Consider the following 25,244-nt stretch of genomic DNA (forward strand, 5'->3'; position numbering starts at 1 on the left):
TCCTTGTGACACCCATTCTCCTTATGCCACCTGTGCATCTCGTGCCACCCATGCTCCTCATGCCACCCGTGCTCTTTGTTCCACCCGTGCTCCTTGTGCCCCTCATGCACCTCGTGCCACCTGTTCTCCTTCTGCCGCCCATGCTCCTCATGTCATCCATGCTCCTTGTGCCACCTGTGCTCCTCGTGTCATCCATGCCCTTTATGCCACCCATCATCCTTGTGCCTCCCGTGCTCCTTGTAACATCTGTTCTCCTTGTGACACCTGTGCATCTCATGCCACCCATGCTCCTCGTGCCACCCGTGCTCCTTGTGCCCCCCATGCTCCTCGTGCCACTTGTGCTCCTCGTGCCCCCCATGCTCCTTGTGCCACTTGTGCTCCTCGTGCCCCCCATGCTCTTTGTGCCACCCATGCTCCTCGTGCCACCCATGCTCCTCATGTCATCCATGCTCCTCGTGCCACCCGTGCTCCTTGTGCCCCCCATGCTCCTCGTGCCACCCGTGCTCCTCGTGCCCCCCATGCTCCTTGTGCTGCCTGTGCTCCTTGTGCCATCCATGCTCCTCGTGCCACCCGTAGTCCTCATGCCACCCACACTCCTTGTGCCGCCCGTGCCCCTCGTGTCTAAGCCCTGGGGTGACATGCCGCTCTCTCCATCTGCCGAAACCCGGCTGTGGGTGGGTCTCTGGGGCCATCGCACCCTTTAAGCCAGGCAGTTTGGGGAGGAATAATGGGATTTCACTGCAGCCTCCGCCGGGGAGGTGGATTCAGTCAGCCTGTCAGTCTGTCTGTCTTCTGGGGCTCGGCAAGACTGGTGTCACTGGGGATCCCTGCGGTCAGGAGGAAAGCGGTTTTCCTCGGCCACTCGCCCATGGATGGGGGGCTCGCAGCACCCCGGAGGGTGAGGGCTGGGTTCGTGCGCTCGCTGACGCGCATCCATCCGACCCCAGTCGGCGTCGGTGACGGCGCTAATTGCGAGGACCCAATTAACTGCACGCGGCGATGTGCGCCTGCGCGCGCCCGGCTGCCCAAAGGCAGAAATGGCCAAACGAACGTGGGGCAGATTCTCATCTGCTGTGACACCACCCCCCCCCCCCCCCCAACCCCAACCCCGAGCTGCCGCTCCGGCAGCCGCGTCACTGAGTGAAAGGGAAGGAGAAGGATGCCGAAAGGATAACGAGCTAAATGAGGCTTGGGTGAAAATACCGGGGATGTGCTCATTGCTCTCGGGTTTCCTGTCCCCGTTTGACCAGGACGGGGAGCGGGAGCGGAGGGGAAGGCAGCTTGGAGCAAACCCAGGCTCCGCCGGGAGGAAGGAAATGTGATATTGGCCTGGGAATGGTGTCATTGCTTTTTTGCTTTTTTGCCTTTTTTTCTTCCTTTTTTTCAGGGGGGGGGTCACAGGAGGCTAGGAGAGAAATGTGGAGCGGGGACCTATCCTGGGGAAGCGTGGCAAGGGGGATATGGTGACACGGGACACCGGCGTGCCGTCTCCTGGCGATGCCCGAGGGGGTCGGCCAGGGCTGGGGACAGTCAAGGTGTTGCCCCCGGGTTCCCCTTCCCCAAAATCCATCTTTTATCCGCATCTCCAGCAGCACGCAGAATCATTTCTCCCCTTCTTCCACCAGCTCCCCTTCAGCATCCCATGCATAGGGGTGTTGATGGACAAATTTTTATTAAATTTAAAACAAAAGCAAGCAAGAGAGAGGAAAATCCTCCCTTTTGGCTTATGCAAATTCACTCCGCTTTGATAACAAATCTGCCCAGGTCACGCAGACCTAAGGAGATGGCGAGATTTAGTCGCAGCAATATTTAATACCTCTCCAAGGCCCCAGTGAAAGAGAGCACTTAATCCCACACTTAATTTCATTTCTGTGCCTTAAAATACCGAGCTCATCTCAAAGCGGGGGCCGGGGCCCACTCCGGCAGGCCGCGGTTCTCCAAATAAGCAGGACAGCAGCCAAATTTGGGCAAAAAACTTGAGCACGGGCTGCGGTGCAGCCCACTCTGTCTGTTTGCACCCCAGCAGGATACGGGCCGGCTGCCGGGGCGCCCACGGGGTGACGTGGGATGTGCTGGTACCCAGAGCCCTACTCCTCCCCCAGCACCCAGTGGGACACCGATCCTTCCAATCTTCTGCTTTTATCACTCCAAATGGTGTCTAAGGAGTCAATTTTGATTTTTTTTTTTTTTTGATTTTTTTTGCCACGCTCCTCTGCCCATGTGCCACCCTGCCCTGGGCAGGTCCTGCCTCCTCGGGGACCCCAGGGGTTCCTGTGGTCCTCTCCTGTCTGCTTTTTGTCATCCGGAGCCATCATTTTCATTAGGCAGCTGCTCTGTACCTTGCTGCCCCGCACGCCTTTTATCTGCGTTCTGTTAAATGATCTCAAATATGTGATATGATAAAGACAAACAAACACCCGTTCAATTTAGTTCACCCTAATGCCAGACTCTACTTTTACCGAAGTAATTAAGATTAATGCAGTTGATAATTTAGGAAGTATTCTTAAATGTACCCTTCTGGCAGCATCTAACATGTAATTTTACCTTAGAAGATTTATCGGAGCACTTAGGTAACAGATAGTTCCTTAGCAAACAGGAGCATTTAGAAGGAAAATGAAAGATTAATATTTCTTAAATAAATGTCAAAATAAGTCATTCTTTATTACAGCCCTACAAAGATGTTGCTGTCAGGCCCAGCCCCTCTGCTGATTCCCCGGGGAGATTAAACCCCCGCCGCAGTCTCGGGGCTCGGCGAGCAGGAGGAGAGGAGGTCTCAGATGTCCGACGCCTCTGGTTTTTTAGGGAAGCGGAGGCTTTGAAGGGCTCCTCTCGCCCGTGCCAAAACACACCAGAGCCAGGCCAGCTCCTTGCTTCGGGGAGGGGTTTGGGAGCTGACCCTCACCTTGCTCCAGCCCAGCCCCGTTCGCCTCGGCAGCTCCCGGCCCTGCTCAAGCACATCCCAGCCGCCTTTCCCGCTCCACGATGGACGAGGAGAAGCTGAGCTAAACCTCCGTCACCAGCCACCCCCTTCCCTTTGGAAAAAACTCAGATGCTGGGGGTCGCAGCTGGGGATGGGACGGGTGCGAGTGGCTGTAGCTGATGGGCACCCAGCTCCCGCTACCGCCCAGCCAGGGAATTACGGGATTTGCTTTGATCCGTCTGTCCCTTTCCACCCAGACATCGGATTGGGGTGACCTCCAAGCCAGGCTGAGCCGTACCTCATGTCTTCTCCTCTTCCCCCCATACCCCAGCCCCCTCCGCCGTGCCGTGTCCCGTGGGGCGTCCCCTCTGCCAGACGTCCAACCTCCTCCCGCAGCACCTCCGGGTCGGGCGGAGCGAAGATTTGGGAGGTTACGCCGGGCACGGCGCCGAGACGCCGGCTTCCAACACCCCCCCACACATCTCACGGGGTGCCCAGGGAGCTGCCAGACTCGGCCGTGCCCGCCCAGGGACCTGCCCTCCTCCACTATTTTGCAGTATAAGCTGAGGAAGGGTTAGGATTGTTTGCAAAATCTGGATCCCGAGCAAAAGTTGGATTCTCACCAGCTTGGAAATTCAAAGCTGTTCGGATCCAGAAAAATCAGTTTGGGAGCATCGTGAGCAAGAAACAAACTTTCTGAATAACCTTCCAACTTCTTCTTAGGCCAGAAAAATCTGCTGGAACCCACTTCTTGCCCTGACACAGCCAGATCAGACCATCCAGGACCGTGTGTGCCTGTGTGCACACGCCTCCAGCATCTTTCCCAGCCCCTGACAAGGTCCTTTTCAAACTGTTGGCACCAGGACTCAGACCCTTCCCGCTGTGGGTTCTGCCCAAGGGATGCTCCAGCCTCATCCCAGTTTTGCTCAGAAAGAGCCTCTGTCCATCCCCAAACCTGCCCCTTTGGTCCTGGGCAATTCCAGGGAATGGGGCCAGCACCGGTCCCCAATCCCAACCTCTGTCCTTGGGGACAGTGAGGAACCGGGGCTGGCAAGGGAGGTGTCACATCCCTCCTGGTGAGATGCTCCCACCCGCTTCATCGTGCCCAGGCAGGAACCAGTCCCTCCATCCTGCTTTTGTCTTTATTTGACTGGGAAGTGGCTTAATTCAGCGTGTCTGGATATGACCCACACGCTCTTGGGGAGCAGCGAGCGTGGGTTAACTCCAGGCTGAACCTGGGGCTGGCAGGGAGGTAACAGCAATCCCTTAAAATTTTCCTCCCTCTTTTCCCAAACTTGGGGAAAAGCACCCTTTTCCCAGCTCACTCCCAAGGTGTAAAGTAGGCGAGCGCTGTTTCAGGAGCATGGCCTGATCCGGCGCGGTACGGGTGGGAGGTGGGTGCACTGAGGGTCAGGGATGGCATGGGGGGGGACGTGGGTGCGTCGTGGGGTGCAGGATCAGGCCCACGGCTGCTCTCGGCACCTGCTGGAGACTGGCCAATGCCCAGAGCACACCCAGGGCTGTGGTGTGGGCTTTGGCTGTTCTCAGTCTCCCCTTCCTCCTCCTCCTCCTCCTCACACTGGCGAGGCTGTTTCCTGCCCCTGGGGGGGCCGTATCCTGACCGTGGTGACAATGAGCCCCTGAAAGATGTTGGGTCTGCAGGGCCCCAACGACCGGGATGCAGGAGCTGGAGCTGGGATGCAGGAGAGGGGGAGGCGAGACCCCATCTCCACCCGTGCCTCAGTTTCCTCACTCCCACAGCACCCTATGACCACATCCCCGGCCAAAGCCACCCACCCACGGGGACCCAGCTGGGGGTGGCCACGACGGGGCTTTTTGGGGTGGAAACCCCTCCTTTTGGCAGCCGAGCGCTCCCGGCGCACCGCCGTGCGGGCAGCCAAGCCAAACACAGATTCCTGACATATTTTTCTCTTTCCTTTGCAGCCAAGAAATTCATATTTCATGGGAGGTGAAAGTGAGTCCCGGCAGTAGCTGAGCGGCGGAGGGTGCCAAGGTACGGGCCAGCTGACAGCGCAGGGTCGGTTGCTATTTTTGGGAGCCAGATGCTCTCCTCTTCATCCCGGACAGGCTCGGGGGATGCCCCCGGCCCCCCCAAGCCCCAGCTGCAGGGATGCTCAGGGACCTCCCCGGCTGCTTTTCTGGCCCAGCAGTAGCCCAGCTGCGAGAGGCAGAAAGTTTAAAGAGGTGCTGGGCTTCGAGAAGGGGCCAATTCACCAGGGGAAGGGATTTTTCCACAGCCCTAGGCAAAGCGGTGCTGGGTAGCATCGCCCCACCTGGGTAGGATTTAAATCCTTTAGGCAGTGGTTAAATGCCCCTTTTGGGGGGGATAAAAACCCAAAGCGTGTTCAGAGTCGCCCCTGCCTCTCGTGGAAGCCTGTAGAGCCAGGGGGTTTCTTTGTGGGACCCCCACGTGCCCCCCCACCAGCCGCAGCGAAGGGCGTTTTCCTGGGTGATGCCACCCAGCTGGCATCTTGATTTTTTTTTTTCCCTTCCACCCACTCCCACGCCCATCCCTGAGCCGCGGTTGCCGAAACCTCAGTGCCTCCGGCCACGATACCCACCCAGATAAGAGCAGCCCCGTCCTGGGAGGGTGGTTTATTCACCTCGCAGGAGCAGCTTGCGAGCTCACCCGTGCCAAACCCCGACCAGAGCCACGGCCCCCGGGATCCCCACCCCAACCGGAGCCCCTTAAACCCAGCCCTGAGCATCTCCCAGCTCCATCAGGGCTTTGCTGGGCCGGGGACTGTACATAGAAATAGCAAGAACAGTCCCTGCCCTGCTAATCTCAACAGACGATACAAAGGGCAGATAGGCGAGGGGAAGCGTTATCGGGCCTGATTTACAGATGGAGGGCTGAGTCACCGCGATTAACTGCCTTACCCAAGGTCACGCAAGGGAGCTGAGCGCTGAACCCCGCTCCCCCCGGCCCCCCAGCAAGGCCATCCCTCCGCTCCCCACCACCAGCAAGTTTTTCCTTCCGCCTGGAGCGATGCTCGGCTGAGCTGATGCCTCTCCACAGGCAGCAGCACCATTTCAGCCCTTTCTTCGTGCTTTGCTTCAGCAGCTGGTGGGGTTTTCTTGTTGGGTGCTGTTGATTTTTTGAGTTTTGGTTTGTTTTTTTTTTTTTTTTGCTGTTCACGCGACCGTTTTGTTCCCTCCATCAGAGCAGGGTTTTGCCCCGGGGAGATGTTTCCCCCACTGCTGCCCTGCCCGCAGTGGGGACGTGGCAGTCCCCTCGCTCGTCGCGGTGTGGTCCCCATACGATGTCCCAGGCGAGATGCAAAGCTTCAGCATCCTGCTGGTGGGATTCGCAGCTCTTCTCTCTTGGGAAGGAGATGCTATCAGGGCTGGGGGTGCCGGTGTCCTGCTGGGACAGCCCTGCAAGAATAAGGTTTGGGATGCTCCAGGGATAAGCAAAAGGGCTGAGCACCCGGCAGGGCACAAAATTACAGGTGGGCATCGCTCTCCCTGGGGCCAGGCAGCCTGGTAATAAATATCACATGCTTTTTTTAAAGCATAGCCTTCCTTTGCTCCTGTCCCATCCCTTTCCACCTCCTCTTCCAGGAGCTGAAACATAAAAACCCAAGAAGCGATGCCAGCGGTAACCCAAAGAGGAGCCTGGTCCTGAAGGCAGGCTAAGGAGTAGGCTGAGAGCCTATATAAAAAAAAAAAAAAAGATTAAATAGTCCCTATTTTCATTTTATTCTGGGTTTTCCATCCCACAAGTGGCCAACTATGTTTGGGCTGGATCCGTAAACCCTCCGGTGATGGATGCAGGGAGCTGCCTGGGGAAGATGGTTTTAAATCAACGTGCCCAACCCTCCTTATCGAACGCCCTGTCGGGGAGCAGCACTGGCTGAGCCCCACTGAGGCACCCCAAATTCTTGCACGGTGCTGCTCCCAGGGTTGCTGGATGGCAGTGCAGCCAGCGGGAGGGATCCCCACGCAGGGATGGGGCAGCCCCAAGCCCCGGCGTAGGGACCAAGCCTCAGGGTTTTGGGGAACAAAGCCCTAATTTACACCTTGCCCTTATCCCCATGCGCCGTCTGTGATTTGCTTGGGGTAAATCCGTGCCTATCTCCTGGCCAGGCTCTACCAGGCATCCCAGCACGGCACACGGATCCCTTTCATCAGCGGGACAGGCCGGTCCTGCGTGCCACCGGCTCCGCGTTCCCCATCTCCATCGCTCGGGAGCTCGGCGTTCGTGTCTCCTGGCGCTCAGCACTAGTGCACCAGCAAACCCCAGCCCTTGCCATGCAAATCCCGCAGCTTTACGGATACACAAACGAGCCTTTCCTTCCAAAAAAAAAAAAAAAAAAAAAGGCTCCTTTATGTGGCTGAAAGAGCACGACTGTGATAATGTAGCGAGCGCTGGCCTTGGGTATTTTATCTTGGCAAGGAGCCTTTGCAAATTTAAGCAGCCGGCAAACAGGCTTCGCAGTTGTGGCTGGAAGCGGCATAAGTGGCGCATTGTTTTGCAAGCAAAACCCCTGCGTGCCAAAGGGCCGCGTGTGAGCCTTGGCCGGCACGCGGGGAGCGAGCGCGATAGGGCCCGGGCCGTATCAGCCCGGGATTCATTTCACTTAGCAGGGTGTGAAATTGGGGAGGAATTGAAGCCTGGCAGCTCGAATGAGAGAGGGGGACCCCGGGGGGAGCCCCCCCCCCGCCCCGGGCTCTCCCCGCAATGCACTGCCTTCCCCTCCCTGCAAGGGCCCGCAGCGTCTTTGCAGAAGGAGGGGTGGGGATGCAGCCGTGCCTCTGCTGTCTCTAGATAGACGTGATATTATTAATGCACGTGTGCTGTAGCAGCATCGTGAAGGATCAGATGTGAACCTAGAGACGACCCGTGCGCGCTGCAGAGACACCCCACACACCCCCCCCCCCCCAATAGCTGCAGATCGCTCCCCTTTTTCTTGCAGAAATTCTGCATTCTCTGCTCAGATCGCTGCTGAGCAGCGATGGCGAGGCTGTGCAGCGTGGGGTGGGCCCCGAACAGGGCTGGGGGGTTGTAAGAATTACACCCAGGAGAAGACTAATAAATGAATTTCGTGCTTATTTACAGCCAGGTCGCCCCCACCCCAGCTCCCAGCTGTACTGTGCCTTTGCCCCCTGAGGCAGACAGCAAAGAGGCATTTCTAGTGAGGGAGGAGAAAGGAACCCTTTCTGCTTGCAGTGGACTTTTTAAAAAGAGCCTCTTTAAAACAAGGGTTCACTCTTCGTTTTAATATAACCTGTGTCTGCAGCTAAAATCCTGGTGGTACCTTTTAAAAGTCTGCGCTTGACTTGTGCTTCACGTCTAAGGCCCTCAGGTCCCGTGTTGTAAAATCAGCTGGTAAATTCAGGTCTTAGTTTTTATGCTTTCGCTTACTCAACAGTGTCTAAAATTGTGAGGGCAATTTGCGGGTGGTGTTTGAGTTAAGGCCGAGGCAGCAGAAGTTCAAGCCCTTTCTCCGGGGGTTTCAGAGCGATGGTTTGGTGGAGGGGCAGCGAGGTTGCAGGGATGCACCTGGGGTGGGGGGGAGGAATTGCGGCGGAGCAAAAGCCTTTTGCTGCACAGCCCGACCTCGTCGTCCCTCCGGCTGTGGGAGCAGGGACATTGGGACACGGGGAAACGGGGACACAGAGCCCTTCCCAGGACGCCTCTCCTAGCCCAGCCTGACAGCCCTTCCCGCTAATCCGTAGGTGGAGCTCTTCTGTCATCTTTTTCTGCTTACGTTGCTAAGAAGTAATCCAGAAATAGCTTCCCCGGGAGGCAAAAAGTGCCTCCCTCAGCAGCTTTTGCCAAAGGTGACACGCTCCGAGCATCCTTAGAAGAGCCAAAAGCTGGAGGGCGTCGCCCCCGGGGACTGTGCAGGGCGGGTTGTGCCGCCTCTTCCTCCATCCCCCTCCCCACCGCAGCGCCAAGAAAAGGGGCCAAAAAATCCCCCCTCCCTTCTGATGGCCGCCCTGGTCTCTCTTTTCTCCTCTTCAGGTCTGAAACGATGCGGCAGAGCCCCGCCGGCGCTCGGGACCCCGCGCCGCCCCGGCCCCGGGGAGCTGCTGCCCCTCTCACTGCCCCGGTGCCCGTCAGCAGAGGACCATGCCCGTGACGGAGGGACGGCAGCTCACAGCGGGACGGGAAAACGGGGCTTTCTAGCCTTTCCCCCCTCCTCGGTATCATGACTGGAGAGACCCAGCATGTTTACACCATCGGCGATACTGAGGCCGGCCCCAAAGACCCCGACAAGGACTTTGGCTTTGAAGGCTGCGGGGAGAAGGATGGGAGGGCGCTGGGCGGGGAGGGCACATCCCCCTTCCCCGTCCCCAAGGAGAAGGAGCCCCACAGCCAGCGGGAAGCCGTGATCCGGCCGCAGCAAGCGGGAAAAATCGACTTCAAATCCCTCCACCGCAAACCCAAGTTTGGCAACGACGGCGCCTGGGGAGAGGTCAAGGGCAGCCCCCAGTCCCCCCCGGGGAAGGGGCGAGCCCGCGAGCGCAGCCGGCGCTCGGGGAAGGGCGAGCGGGGCCACCATCAGCTCTACCGGCTCAGCATCGCTGGCGCCCGGCCGAACCCCACCATCGGCATCGCCTACCCCCAGCAGAAGGTGACCCCCCCGAAGAAGCCGGAGGCGAATCGCGGCCCCGTGGCCGGCAGCTACCGCTTCCATGTGCCCAGCATCCCCCAGCGCGAGGCCGAGCTCCGGCAAGAAGACCTCGGCTTCGGTCGCTGCTTCCCCGATGCCGCCGGCGGCCGTACCTCCGCCAACTATACCTCACAGCCCGCTCCCTCCCACGGCCCCAAAGGGCAGCCCCCCACCACTGGCATCCCCCTCAAGAACCCCGGCACCAATGGGCAGCTACATTATTTAGAGTTTCAGGCGAACAGGGCCGACTCCTGGCCTTCCCCGGAGAAGAACTTTGCCGGTGCTAGCTACGGGATCTCGGTGCAGAAGCCCAGCTCTTTTCCCGAGGGCGGCAAAGCCGGTGCCCACGGTCTGGGGGCACTGCCGTGCCAGTACCCCTTCCAGCTGCTGCACGACTCGGGGAAGGAGCCGTACCGCAGCGATGCGGGGAGCCAGGAGTACCTGGACGTGGGGCTCGCCGCCTGCCAGCTGCCTCACGGCGCCTTCGCCTTCCACTCGTCCTCCAGAGAGTGGCAAGAGGAGGTGCTGAGCGGCGGTCCCTACGAGAGCGTGTCCCCCGAGGGCAGGCTGTACGGCTTGCCTGCCCCGCTGCCGCCGCCGCCGCCGCCGTTCCTGCACCCGCCGCCGCCGCCGGCCCCGCACCACGGCTCGCTGCCGTGCTGCAAGGGCAGGAGCGAGCATCCCGCCGACCCCAATGGTGCTCTCTCGTCGTCTGGTGCTATCGACCAAAACCCAAGCACTTTCCAAGAAAACCAAGCTGTTTTTCCGTCTAGTTTACACTCGCCTAGTATGCCAAAGCCAGTCGGTAAGAGGCAAGCCTCAGCGAAAGACAGTGTCCCCAGCCCACGGCTGCTGGCCCAGAGCAGCCCTCTGAGAAGGAACATGCCACCAAACTCTCTCTCCCAAGTGCACTTTCAGAGCAAAGCCTATTGCAGTTCCCCCGTGGGCAGCGGCAGCGCAGGATCCGTGCCTTTCGAGACCAGCATTCCCACTACGGCACCCACCCACCCCAGGCTTGTGCAAGCTTGGGAAGGTGCCACTAAGGCGTTTTCTCCCATGGACCAGAATTCAGCACCTTATTCAAACCCTGTTGGAAACCAGTTCTCATTCGAGTGCCAGTCTGGCCCCGAGCAGAGGCAGCACAGGCAGAAAAATGCCAGGATGCCTTGGCAGCAAATACACCTCACTTCTGCAATGCCCAGTCAAAACAGGCTAGAGCTGTCGAGACAGATCACCAGCCAGAAGCTCCCCTTCCCCCTGGGCACGTCGGAGTGGCAGGGGAGTGGGAAAGCCCAGAAAGGGCCCCCCGTAAGTAACTCTCCGGGGTATCACGGCAAAAAGCTCCTGTCAGGAGAGAGCCTCGGGGTCCAGAGGGGAGACCCCAACTCGACGGGCGCTTTCTCTTTCGAAAACGGGAAGGAGCCGGGGTCTCCTGCCTGCGACTCGAGAAGCAAAGCCCTCTTCTACAGCATGGGTCAAGGAGGTCCTCCTCCTCCCCCCTCAAGGAGCTCGTCGGGCTCAGCGCTGGTCCTGCCGCCATCAGCCTTGGTGGCTGCGTCCCCTTGCGAGTCCCCTCTGCCGTCCCCTGTCCCCAACCCCACCTGCAGCAGCACCTGCTCGTCGCTCTCCCCCATGTCCAGCAGCCCGCTCAACCCCGGCTTCGAAGACAGCCAGATGTCCGGAGCGCTGACCCCCTCTCCCTTCTTCCAGCACCCCTGCCACCCCAAGGACGGCAACAAAACCTTCCACCCCGCCGACGTCCTGAGCTCCAGCTCGCTTCATTACCACCCCCCGGACTCGGTCAAGTCCTTCCACTTCCCTCCCGACACCCTGAAAGACGACAACCTCCTGAAATGTGCCCCGGCGAGCCCGTTCCACAAACAGCCCGGCGTGGAGGTGACTAAAGGATGCTTGGATGGGCTGGATGGGGAGCAGCCTCCACCGCCGTACTCCTCCCATCACTTGCTGGCCAGCTCGCTCAGCCACGCCAGCCTGGACCAGTTGGATGTGCTCCTGACCTGCAAGCAGTGTGACCAAAACTACAGCAACCTCTCCTCCTTCCTGCAGCACCGCCAGTTCTGCGCCTCCCATCCCGCTCCCCAGGGAGAGGGCAAGGATGCTCCCCGGGCAGCCGAGGGGCGGAAAGCGCTCCCCCCAGAGCCCCCCAAGCCCCCCAGCTTGGGGCTCTCTCCCGACCCCCAAGCGCATTTCTTGACGTTAAACAAGAGCGATGACTTCTTGCTGGATGGGGAAAGCAAAAGCGAGGGCAAGGAGGATGCTCTGAAGGGCAGCCTCTTCAACGGCCTCGCCGCCAGCTCCCTGCCGCTCACTGCCTCGGACCTGGACATCGACGACGCCAAGCTGGACAGCCTGATCACCGAAGCCCTCAACGGCCTGGGGTACCAGTCAGATAACCCAGAGATCGACAGCAGCTTCATAGACGTCTTTGCCGACGAGGAGCTGACAGGCATGAAGGCAGCCGGCGGTGGGATGTCCCACAAGGCGAAGGAAGCCCTGGCCTCAGAGAGCAAATCAAAGCAGGCAGCAGCAGAGGAGAAGGCAGCGGGCCAGCCCAAACCCGGCTGTTTTTACGAGGATGGCCACCCGAGGGGGGAGCAGGCAAAGAGAGGGGCAGAAAAGCAGCACCTTCACAAGGGGAGGGCGGCGCGGAGGTTGGCAGCCCAGGAGCCGGATCCCAGGACAGCAGGAGCGGAGAGGACAGCCAGGCTGCGGGCAGGCAGGAAGAACAGTGTCCCACCGGCCACCACCTCCTCCAAGTCCACCTCCAGCCAAAAGCATCCCAGGAAGCTCAGCCAGGAGCCTCCGACGAAGAGCGAGGTGGGGCCGGGCGTCGCCACCAAGAGCTCCAAGCCTCCCCGGTTCTCCATGAAGGAGATGAAGAAGCGGAAGCCCCGAAGCGGGACGTGGAGCAAGGAGCTCATTCACAAGATCGTGCAGCAGAAGAACAAGCTCCACAAACTGCAGGTGAAGAGCAACAAGCAGGCGCAGTTCCCCCAGGTCACCGAGAGGCTGATGCCAGCGGCCAAGGAGGGCAGGTTTCGGGAGTACGACTACGTCTCCGACTCGGATGATGATGGGGCAGAGTGCAGCAAGCTCCGAGGGAGGAAGAAGCGTGGCACGGGATTCATCGGGAGGACCAAATACAGCTTTAGCAAGAAACGCCCGGGAAGAAGTGAGAGAGTCAAAGAGAAAGACCCAGCCTGGAGCTACAGCCGGAAAAGGGACAGTCAGAAAAGGGAGGCACAGGAGCGTGGGGGGGTCCCGAGCCAGGAGGATGCTGAGAAAGAGGACTGTGCTGCCCGAGTCCGAAGACGGAGCAGCCAGTCATCTACCAGCAGCAACCGTAGCGGTAGCGTGCCCAGCGAGACGGGCACCAGCCCACCCCACACAGCTGGGGCCAGCTCGGGCAGGGAGAAGGGAGGCACGCAGAGGAGAAGGCGCTCGGGCAGCCCGGCACGTGTGCCGAGGACTCCTCTTGGCCTTCCCAAGGAAAGGAGCCCGAAGAAGAGCCAGAAGAGCAAAGAGGACTTTCCCAGGGGGAGCAGGCGGTTTGGCTCAGCCAAACCTTTGCTAACAGGCTCCGGGCCGCATCCGAGTGCTGAACCAGAAGTTGCTGCGATGGACTGTACAAAGGAGGAGCCGTCAGCGCAGCCCCAGGAAAAGCAGCTGCCCAGCACAGCCATCTCGGACAGGAGCCCCCTTGGGCTCTCCTGTAAGGAGGGGGCAGAGGAGCCCAAAGGAGCAGCAAAGCCCGTGGGTGAGGCTGGAGACCCCACTCTGGAGGCTCAGGACTCACCCGAGCTGAGCGTGGCCAACCAGAGGCATCAGTTTGGCCCTTTCGCGAGCGATGGGCTGAAGTACCGTGCAGAAGAGCTACTGGCTCCGTCCCACGGCGGCAACGAAGGTAGTCCTGGCAATGGGAGTGCTGCCTACTCGGGAGCAGGCATCAAATACTTGAAGGCACACGGGCTCTGTGACGGTCGGAAGGACTATCCCGCACCGGTTGCCCCGTACGGGGGGGATGCAGTGGGGATGATGCTCACTGCCAAGGCGCCCGATCCATACATCAGCAGCGACAACACATTTTTTGATCCCAAAGGCCTTCCCGGTCACTACGATGACAACCTCTTCTCGAAGCCCCCAGCCTTGGGCTCCTCGCACATGGATGACATGTACTTATGCCGGGATGACATCAACGCCAGCTCCTTTGAGCAGAAGCATGCCAGCATCTCCCCTTACACTGCAGAAACGCCGCAGGGTAAGGTCTCCTCCCCTCTCAGCTTTGATTCCTCTTCGATATTTGGAGAGCTTCCCGTCACCGAGTTCGATCCACCGCTGTACGAGAGCGTTTCTGCGAGCAAGGATGGTTATGTGACAACGTTTGCCTGTCCCGGCAATCCCCCCAGCAAGCCACTGCCCTTCGAGCAACCGTATCCACCCTTCATGCCAGAGAAAGACTGGTCCCTCATGGAGGAGGTGGCTCCGATGCTGCCAGAAGACATGACCCAGTTCCACAGCCTTTCAGTGGAGAAGCCACTAGCCAAGAAATTCCCCGAGGAAGGACCTGTCCCCACCAGCCAACTCTCCCTGCCGCTGCCAGACAGGATAACGGATTATAATGTGACTTTTATGAACAACATGTCGGACGATGAGCTGGAGATCAAGCGGTTAGTCACAGAGCTGGAAAGCCAACTGCAAACCAGCAAGCTGGACAACGAGGCATCCGTCGCCCTCCAGAAACCCGAGCAACACATCACTGCCCATCTGCAAGGACAGGCGGCCGAGCGGTTCCCACCGCTGCCGGTCGAGCAAGAGACGGGTCATGAGAAAGGACTGTTTTTGGCAGGCGAGCTGGGCAGTTCAAGCCTCTGCGGTGGGGAGAGGCTGGGAGGGGAGAAGCCGGCCATCGCGAGTGCCCGTGGGGACTACGAGAGAGCCAGGGAGCCCTGGCCCTGCCCGGTGGAACTGGGCTCACTGGAGGCAGGGATGTGCACACCAGCCCCGCTCGCCGTGGACCATTTCTCTTCCAAAGACAGCGGCGAGCAGCTCCAGGGAGCTGCGGCTGCCGAGGAAAGTGACCCTGGAAAGATGGAAAACGGGTCTTCCTCCAAGAGTCTACCTGGCTCACACACACCAGACCAAACGGAGGCTCCCGTTTACACAGACTCCATGGCAAAAAGCCCTCCTGTTGTCACCAACTCCGTGTTCCCCGAGACCCTGGAGGCAGCTGAAGCGCCCAAAGATCCCCTGCCATCCCTGCCATGCCAGCGTCGTGCCGAGAGCTCCCCGGTGCCAGGGAAAGCAGATGAAAGCTTCACTGATGCTGCAGAGCTGGAAAAGTTTGACGCACATCTTCCAAACCGTAAAGCCGAATTTGGCTTTCAGCAAGGTCCCGCCCCAGCCTTGGATCTCACCTTTTCACCTCGCATCAAAGAGGTCCCAGATGCAGAAGAAAGACCCTTAAGCAAGCCCGAGTCACCCAAAATGGCTAAAAGCGCCATGGACTTCAAAGGGGATGGTGGTGGGTCTGCGCCGATGGAAGAAACAGAGGAGAAGAAAAGCCCCACCACCTACCCAGCCCCCGGACCCGGCGACAAAGCCAGCAAGCAAAAAGTGCTGCTGTTTGATATGCTGAGCCTGCCCAAGGAGAGCGACTGCGGCTCCCGGCAGACGTTGGCATCCCAGGAGATGGCTGCCAACCCTCTGCAGCAGCTCCAACTCTTCGTTGCCCGAACAGTGAAGAGCAACGAGGAGGAGCTGTTGATGCCATGCTTCCCCATGCTGCTTGCTCCCAGCCACCCCCCTGCCACCACCCACATCCAACCGGAGCAGAAAGAGGAGAGCGGTGGTGCCTCGGAAGGGGAAAATCGGACATTCTGCCCTGCCCAAGGGGAGGGGAATGTCCCCAGTGGAGGCAACACGGAAAATGTTGCTGCCCCAGCAAAAGAGGTTGTGCTTTTCTCTGGTGGATGTGAGCAGCTGGAGTCGTTCGGTGCAATGGGCTCTTACCATGCAAAACAATCCACATTAGCGAAGCCGGAGCTGCAAAATAATGTAACGGAGCTGCAGCACTTAGCAAATGAACATGCGGAGCTGAATGACATTAATATCCGTGCAGATGGTGTTTCCCAAGAGCGTAATGACCTCTCGCCACTCAAAAACACAGTGGTGACCCCACTGCCAGGGCAAGGAAAGAAAGCTGATCAGCTCGTGGAAGAGCAGGAGCAAGATAAAAACAAAGCGACCTTGGCATTTAAAAAACATGAGCAATCCCATTTAAGCCGTAGTTTGCTTGAGAAAGAAACGCTGGGCAGTGCAGCAGCAGAAAGGCTGGAAAGGAATGAGGTGGGGCAGGGGGCACAGCCCCTCTGCAGTGTTTCCACAAGCGCCACCAGCCCCTCGGAGGAGGATCTCCACCAGGATCAGTGCTCAGTGCCGGAGGCAAAAGCCGGCACAGTCAGTGTGAAGGTTCCCGGAGAAGGAAATGGCAAGAAGAAGTCCCTCAATGGCTGTCATTACACGGGCGAATCTCCAGCCAGCCTGCCCTTGCCAACTAATTTTTCTCACCCCAAACGCTTGCAAAGTGGTGGGGCTGAGGGAGGAGAGGTCCCCAGCTTCGGCACTCAGCTCTCGGATGAGGAGAAATACGGTGCATCCCTGCTTAACGCACCAAGTGCATTCATCATGAAGAGGTGTCTTCCCGAGGCCAACAGCCATCGTATCTGTCACCCCACGGTAAGCCCGGTAGAGCAAGGGACGTGGAAAAGGGCACCCACCTTTCCTCTCTCGCTGCATCACCGCGAGGCCGTGCTGATAGAGGCAGCCGAGGACGCTCACCGTCACCTCCCCGATGGCGTTTTGGGTAGCTATGGGCCACCTGAAAGAGAAGGGACGGCGAGACCCTGCACGCTGCTGCACACTGATGGTCTGGTGGGCTCTGCCTTGGAGATGGACAGTCCCCAGAAAGCACACGGGAAGGACTGCTCTCTTCCCCGCTCACCGCCTTTCAACCAAAAGGGTGTTGGGAAAGAGGTACCCGAAAGTGACGGTGCTGTGCTGCCAGATTCTCATTTTAAAGAAAACCAAGCGTTCACCATCACAGATACGGTCGTTAACTCCATTCCTCCAGAAACCCAAGATTACCCAACCCAACCCGAAACAGATCTTCTGCCGATCAGAGAAAGAGAGATAAACCTGAATCAAGAGAAGAAGCCTGAAAGCTGCTCTGATGATAGAAATCACCATCAAAGTGAAACAGAGGCTTTGTCCAACGGTTTTGTTATTCAGCAGGTGCCAACTGCTGTGAGCAGAGGTCTTTCAAGGATTGGAGATCTTGGTCCTGCTGAATTAAATGGCCACGAGTTTTCAGAGGCAGCAGAGGTGAGAGCTGGTCTTTCCAAAACCACAGAGAGCGGAGGAAAGAGTTTAGAAGGGGAGAAACCCAAAAGCCATGGGGCTGGAGAAGCTGGGAGTTGTGCGTTAAACAATATGGGCCAAGGAGAGGGCAACACACCTAGCAGTACTCCAAATCCTTCCCAAAATGAACTTCACAGAGAAAAGAAGCCAAACGGGCTCCCAGTGACCTGTGACATTTGTTCGGCCACTTTCCGGTCCAAGCCTGGCCTGACCAGGCACAAAGCTGTCAAGCACCAGGTGAAGAACGGCGGTGTGCCACAGCCCAGCAAGAATCCCAGGTCCACTTTGATTCCTGCAGACAGGACATCGAAAGCAGCCCAAAAGGTGCCCAGGAGGAGCCTGAAGGCTTCGGCCAAAGACAAAACCTGCAGCTCACCGGCACCGACCACCAACGTTGAACATGTCTCCAAGAAAATATGCCCAGAGCTGGAGAAAGAGCCCAGCAAGCAGATGCAAGAAGTGGTCAGCAGAGTGCTCAGCGACCTCAGCGTGATCTCCTTCAAGATGTCCCAGGAGCTGCACCACACGCGTGTTCTGCAGAGGGAGATGAAGGCAAAGGGACCGTGCTCGGAGACAAGGGGAGCAGGTGAGGCAGCAGCTGGGAAGCTGGACTCGGGACGGCAAGCCAGGAAAGGAGAAAAGAGCAGAAGGAGTCAAAGCAAAGATCTTGGAGAGGTGAACGGCAGTTCTGAAAAGAAGCTAAACAGGAAAGTGAGACGAAGGAAAGCAAAGGTATTTCCCAGCAGAAATGAGCCTGATGGTCCATGTGAGCTGGAGAAGAATGCAGGTCCTCCCCCCGCTGTCCTGAGTTCCAGTCTGCCCAGGATCACGGAAGGCTTGCATGAGCCAGGTGGTTGCATCTCCACAGAGGAGCAAAATAGGCCCAATGCAACCCAGCACTCTCAAAAAGCTAAACAGTCCCCTTGTGCAGCTGAGCTTGCAGAGGATCTGGGCAACAGGATGGTGTCTTCAAAGGAGATGGTCAGCAAGGAGTCAGTCACAGACACAGTCACCTGTCCTGGGGAGGTGGAAAATCCAAACGGAGTGGAAGACATACAGGCTTGCAAAAAATGGGTTAGCGGGTTTGTGAAGCAAGTGGAGAAAGGATTGGGCCAGGTAGGCAAAGAGCAGCATCGTGATGCTGGTGGCGCTGAGGAGATGGATGCTGAGACAGGAGGCAGTCCCGTGGCCGGCAGCGGCGCTGGGAACCGGAGTGGTGAACCTCAGGGTCCCAAAACTCCTGCCGAGGGGGGTATGTCACTGGAGACGCGTGATTCAGAAACCACCCGAAAGGTTCCCGGGCAAGGTGGTCTGCAGACCACGCCGGGGACCAGCCCTCCTCCCGCAGAGCCAAAGCGCTGGGTGAAGGCAGACGTGCCACCGGGCAGAGAGCACTGCATGGAGAGCGCGGCCGTCTCGGACCTCCAGAGCTTGTTTGATGATGACTCCACATTCTCCCAGCTCTTCCCCCGGGACGACCAGTTTGTCCGGAGAAAGTGCACACGGGTGTACGGAAAGCGCAGCAAGAAACCCAAGCCTGTCACCGAGGCGAACCTCCAGCCAGCGGGTGCCATTGACCTCTTCACGATCCGATTAGCTTCTGACCTCAGTGAAACCAACTCTTTCTGTGTCACCAGGGAGGACCCCTGCGAATACGAAACCATCTCTGTTGACGATGCCTTAATGCTAAACATGTGTCACGGCAGCAAGGCAAAGAGCAGAGATGCTGCCCCCAGAGAACCTAAAAGCATTCCGCCGAGGTCAGACCGCGAGAAGACCGATCAAGGGAAGGAGGACATTGACCTGGAAGACAACATGCTAACCTTCTTGTGCCAAAACAGCCAAGTGGACAACGTCCCCAGCTTGAACATCTGGGGGAGTCTGGAGAAGGAGGGAGAAAGCCTCTCTGCTGAGGACATGTTTGAGCCTCTGATGGACCTTGAGGATGAGCGCTCGCTCAGAGAAGCGAGCTCTGAGCCCCCCGACCTGGCGGAGGAGCCTTACGATGGCAAGGCTAATGAAGATTCCAACTCTCCCGAATTTCACACCATCGATATCGAGATGCTGAACGCAAAGCTGAAAATGCGAGACGTGTGCTTCTTCAGCCCTTGCGAAGATCTTCCTGGCCATGGGGAGGACAACGCTGTGAGTTTCAAGTCAAAGCTGGGCCCGCACAGCAAGCACAGAAGTAAGCTAGAAGATGGGAAACCGGGGAAGAACCGCAGTGAGATAACCATCAAGACTAAAGACAAGCAGTACAAATGCAAAGTCTGCTTCCAGTGGTTCCTGACGTTAGGGGAGCTGGACTTCCACAAGCTCTCCCATAACCCTTCCCCTCCGCCTACCTGCTACATGTGCGTCCAGCGCAAATTCAGCTCCCGGGAGCAGCTGAGGGACCACCTGAAGGAGAAGCACGCCAAAAATAAAGCCGGTCTGTGGGCTTGTGGGATGTGCCTGAAGGAGATCTCCGACGTCTGGATGTACAACGAGCATCTCCGGGAGCACGCCACCCAGTTCGCTCGCAAGGGGCAAGCGCAGAAGTCCGTGATGGGTCTGCCAGCCTGCTTCGGTGAGGACAACGCCGCTGTCACCCACTTCCTCAACACCATCATGTATCGGAAACCCAGCAGGTCCTCCCGGCACGCGGACCCCACCAGCAGGCACGCAGTTAGCCGAGAGAGCAAGAGCCCCAAGGAGCTGCCCCTCGAGCAGGAGGCCAAGGCGATGAAAGACCCCTTGGAAAGCAGCGTCAAGGTGAAGCCACCTGCACCCAGCTCCTCTAAAGCACCCGCCAGTCCATCTCCAGAGCACATGGCGAAAAGCGAAGGCACTCCAAAATCTATCCCCATGCACCCAGACTGCAAGGATCCTTCCAGGGACTGTCATCACTGTGGCAAACAGTTTCCCAAACCCTTTAAGCTCCAGCGGCACTTAGTCGTGCACAGTTTACAGAAGATTTACTTGTGCCACAAGTGTCCGATGTTCTACCAGGAGACCAAAGAGCTTCGAAACCACCTCAGCCAGGAGCACGGCATAGTGGAGGAGCAGGAGATCAAGCACACCACCCTGTACGCCTGCGAGCTCTGCGCAGACGTCATGCACGTTATCAAGAAGTCCTTCATCTGCAGCATGTGCAACTACACCTTCTCCAAGAAAGAGCAGTACGACCGGCACATGGAGAAGCACCTGGCGGGAAGCAACAAGACTTTCAAATTCAGAGGGGTCATGAGGCCTGGCGTTGCCTCCAGGGATGGCAGGGAGAAGGTGAGAGAAGACGGTTCTTTCCGGGAGGGCATGCCACCGAGCAAGAAGAGGAAGGTTGCTCACCACAGCAGCTCGCTCCCGCGCAGCTCGCCGGTCCACCTGGACCACACCAGTGACCTTCAGCTGGTAGAGGCTGCAAGCCCCAACTTGCAGGCTCCCACTGACCCCTTCCCTGCAGCACCTGGTGACCCGGGCGCACCCCAACCTTCCGTGAAAACAGAAGACCTGGTGGGTGACTTCTCCGACCTCCTGGCAGAGATGGAGAAATCCCAGTTTGACTCCCTGCCTCCACCACCCTGCCTCTCCCCGTCTCTGCCACAGGCTGCGGCGAGCAGCCCGGAGCTCGGCCAGATCTCTGCCCTGTCTATCGAGGAGCTGGAGAAAGGAGCGTTTGATGGGAAACCACTTCCTTTCTTGGACTCACCCGGGTTTACCATTGAGCTTGCTGGGCTGGCTTGTAACCAGGCCACAGACCAAAAACTCTCTCCTCCACACCTGACCGAGAAACGTGGCTATGCCGATGCCCATAAAAAAAAAAGCGGAGGCAACAAAGATGAATATACAGCGGGTGTCCTGGAAGATCCCAGTGGAGCCACCAACGCTGTGGACGGGACCCCATTTCTCCAGCTTGCCAAGAAGGTCTCGGAGCTTCCTTCCCCACAGGTAGAGGCTCCACCAGCCAAGGAGACCCACAGGTGGGGCAACCTCAGTGCCAGTGACGCCTCTTCTTGGGAAGGCGCGTCTAAGGCCACGTCTCCAGAAGCTGCCCACCACCCCCTGCCCCTGAAGGACAAGACGGCATCGCCCACGCAGAACAGGGCTGCCAAAGATTCCGTCCTGCAGAAGAAGACCGCAGGTAGCCAGCCCGGCAGCGAGGCTGCTCCTGGCACGGGCAGCCCCAGCAGCAGCACCGAGGAGGGTCAGCAACCCATCTCAGGGAGGGAGAAAGCCGTGCACGAGGCTAAGGATAGCAGTGCTAACAGCAAGGACCAATGTGGCAACCCAAGCAGATCCACGGGCCACCAGCCCAGAGGCGAGGCGGCCAGCAACGCCACCAGATGTGGCCACGTGGAGCCGAGCAAAGCCACCGGCAAGCTTCACCCCAAGAGGAGGAAAGAGCACAAGTCCTTGAGCCACCGGAGCAGCTCCGGCTCCCGGGAGAACATGGAGGGAGATGGGAAGAAGAAAAAAGCCCGGACCCCGTGCCCGGGGAGGAGCGAGAGCACCGGCGAGCTCAAACGCACCGGTTGGGGCAACGCCGAAGCTTCTGCCCTCTCCCCGGGGAGGAGGGAGACGCACTGCAACAAACTGGTACCCAAGCCCAAAACGGGCACCCAACTGAAGAAGGTGGTCCTGGACACTTACAACCAGAAGAAGGGGGAGCTCCGGCACGCCAACGGGGATGTGAAACGCAGGAAGGCCATTCTGGGGAAGAGCCTCCACCAAGTGTTGGCCAAGGGGCCAGCGCCATCCCCGTGCGGCTCCTTGCACAGCCCACGCGCCTCCCGGGGTGCCAAGCCGGCCGGCTCGGCCAGCTACCGCACCGCCGAGTCCCAGAACAACCTGCTAAGCCAACTCTTTGGGCAAAAATTAACTAGCTTTAAAATTCCTTTAAGAAGAGATACTTCAGAGTAATTTATGGAAGTGACTTATGGTGATCCTCAGCTGCTTTCATGGGGTTTGCAAGGGAAAAATTATCAAAGCATTAAATTCGTTTGTGTAGCATGATTTCTCTGTCTAGCTTAAATGAACTTGCACTGCAGCCTCTGTGAAATAGTTTGCTTTGTGTCTACTAATCTACTTTAATTCACCTGATTTATCATGCAAATGCTAGAACTTTGATGTTGCTGATGATTTTCATGAACTGAAATTGTAATCGCTTTGGGCAGACTGAATCGTCGAGAGCAATTGCTTTATTGCAGAAGTGCTGAGGTTATAAGGATACTTGCAAATCTCAGACCCTTTTGAGTCTGTGTCTGTGTTATCTTTGTACAAAGTACTTGAAGAGATGAACTTCATTCCGTAGACGTCTTATTCATAAGGTGCAGTACACTGTAGAAAGCAAATTTTTTTTTTTTGAAGATTTTGCACAAATAATCCCGTACAATTCATTTAATTGGGAGCTGGCCTAAGAGATGATACAATTAAAAAAAAAAAAAAAAAAAAAAATTAAATTAAGAATCGAGTGTCCTATATTTTGACAGCCATCCCTATGAATTTGTTTCTACATCGTCAAGAGAATAACGAATTGGCTCTGGGGCTGCCAGGGCTGTCGGGGCCCTTCAGAGGATGCTGCCACTCTTTGACCACTGTAGACGATGTAACCGGAGGAGAGCCGCCACCGCGAGCAAACTGCACCTTGACACTTGTGACAAACTCTGATTTTTTTAGGGTTGGTTTTTTTTGTTTGTTTTTTTTGGGTTTTTTTTTTGGGGGGGGGGGTTTGTGTGTGTGTGTGTTTTCTTTTTGTTTGTGGGGAGGTTTTTTTTGCGCAACGACAAAACTGTGCCAATTTACCGCACCGAACCAGTACTGTCCGAGTGCCCTCAACGGTATCACTTCTAAACTATCTTACTGTATTGAGTTAGTGGCTATATAGGTATCCGCTTTTTACTATGCAGTTACTGGTGCTATTCTTCTTTTGTAATGTGAATACAGACTTCCTTGATTGAAAAATAAAAGGGAACCATTAGGAAGTAGCCGTTACCTGTAAACAAAAACGAAGCAGGAAAAAAAAAAATAAATAATAATTAAAAATCCAACTTTAGGGGAAAAAATCCTGTATGCTGGTACTCCATAGTGTCGAAAAGGTTACGTCACGTAAAATGAGCACGTTATACAACCGAACTTTTGAATCCGGAAAGAAATCTCAGGTGCAAACGAGGACATGGAAGATAATTAAAAATATTATTGAAATACTCCCAAGTCAAGGAGGTGAAGTAATGCACTGATGTGATATGAACAGTCAGAGTACTTTGCGTCTGTCCTGCAATTATTATTTTTGTTTTGTTTTAGATTTAAAAGGAAAAAAAAGAGGCTTTATTCTGTTAATATGTATCTTTACAATTCTTTGTATTGTATAAAAATATTGTAGGTAATTTACCTTGGGTGCAATGTGTTCTGTCAAAAGTTTTTATTTTGATATTTTGTCAGAGAAGCAGAGAGAGAGCAGGAAACGCCGTTTTATGATGTTGTATGTGTGCTTTTAAAGTGCCTCTTTAATATTGTTAAATAAAGTATGAGATGAAAATATGGGGTGGTACTGTAAAATCATACATGATTAATCTTTTCAAATATATTCCAATATTTTCACAGAAATTCCCTGTCTGCGTGATGTTTGTGGGGTGGTCCTCCCTGGCTGTGTCCCGTACCCCGCGGTCCCCTCCTCCCACGCACATCTCTATCCAAACGATGACATTTCTAATCGACATTTGGATGCTCTGTACCTCTTCGTGGTGTCCTCTGTAAAGTGGCTGCAGGAGGACGTTGGTGCTGCTGCCGTCACCTTGCAATCATTTGCAAAGCAGCGGAGTTTCTCAACGGCGAAGATGCTCATGCAGCTCCTCTCCCCCGCTGCATCTTGCCCGAGTCCTACTCATGGCATGAGTGTCTTGTCCTGGGGGGAAAAGAAAGCCCAACGTGATGGTGATGGTGATGGTGATGGTGGTGGCCCGGTTTGGTAATCACCAGCTGGTGATGACCCAGTTTGGTCATCATCAATTGGCGATGGTGACGGCCCAGCTTGGGCATCACCAATTTGTGATGGTGATGGTAATGGTAAAACTAGTGGTAATGGTGATGGCCCAGTTTGGTCACCACCATTTTGTGGTGGTGATGGTGATGGTGATGGTGATGGTGATGGTGATGGTAATGGTAATGGTAATGGTAATGGTAATGGTAATGGTAATGGTAATGGTAATGGTAATGGCCCAGTTTGGTCATCACCAACTTGTGATAGTGATGGTAATGATAATGATCTTGGTGATGGTGATGGTGATGGCGATGGCCCAGTTTGGTCATCACCAAATTGTGATGGTGATGGTAATGATAATACTAATGGTAATGGTGACAGCCTGGTGTGGTCACCACCATTTTGTGGTAGTGATGGTGATGCTAATGGTAATGGTAATGGTAATGTTGATGGTAACGGTAATGGTGATGGTGATGGTAATGGTAATTAATGGTAATGGTAATGGTAATGGTAATGGTAATGGTAATGGTAATGGTAATGGTAATGGTAATGGTAATGGCCCAGGTTGGTCATCACCAATTTGTGATGGTGATGGTAATGGTAATGGTAATGGTAACGGTAATGGAAATGGTCATGGCCCAGTTTGGTCACCACCATTTTGTGATGGTGATGGTAATGATAATGATATTGGTAATGGTGATGGTGATGGCGATGGTGATGGTGATGGCCCAGTTTGGCCATCCCCAAATTGTGAAGGTGATGGTAATGGTGATGGTAACGGTGATGGCCCAGTTTGGTCATCACCAATTTGTGATGGTGATGGTAATGGTAATGGTGACGGTCCAGTTTGGTCACCACCATTTTGTGATAGTGATGGTAATGATAATGATCTTGGTGATGGTGATGGCCCAGTTTGGTGATCACCAATTCGTCCTCAAGCTGACCTCTGCCGGCACAGCGCTGAGGTCTGAAGGTAGGAGGCTGACACAAAGCCCGGCATATTATATTCTTTAATTACTGTTGCAATCATAACATTTAAACGCTGTCAATGAGAGATAGCTCCTAACCGCAGGCTAGAATCCTTGCCACTTGGGGCTTGTAACTAAAACTGCAGGATTAATTTGATTAATTGATAGAATTATTTTCCAAACTACTCTTTTGTTTATGAAGGCTTAAAATGCTTGCCGCCTGCACCCTCCTGGTGTGTTGCAGAGTGGAGATAAAGTGGCTGAAAATAATTAGTATGGCTTAATTTAGGGAAAAAAATAACCTCAAAAGAATTTTGCAG

The 25,244-nt window shown here is 56.2% G+C and overlaps 1 protein-coding gene across 1 annotated transcript in view; it reads left to right on the top strand.

Annotated features, from left to right (window-relative positions):
* Positions 1 to 22,434, top strand: part of ZNF469 (zinc finger protein 469) — a 49,503-nt gene extending 27,069 nt beyond the window's left edge. The window contains exons 4-5 of the mRNA XM_042797729.1: positions 4,865 to 4,934; positions 8,913 to 22,434. Of these exons, the coding sequence (XP_042653663.1) occupies positions 9,100 to 21,900 (12,801 nt within the window). The 5' untranslated portion in view covers positions 4,865 to 4,934; positions 8,913 to 9,099 and the 3' untranslated portion in view covers positions 21,901 to 22,434. The remainder of the gene's footprint in view (positions 1 to 4,864; positions 4,935 to 8,912) is intronic.
* Positions 22,435 to 25,244: the final 2,810 nt, after the last annotated feature.

The sequence above is a fragment of the Tyto alba genome, unplaced genomic scaffold (genome assembly GCF_018691265.1).
Source record: "Tyto alba isolate M040663 unplaced genomic scaffold, T.alba_DEE_v4.0 Super-Scaffold_26, whole genome shotgun sequence".
Lineage (NCBI taxonomy): Eukaryota > Metazoa > Chordata > Aves > Strigiformes > Tytonidae > Tyto > Tyto alba.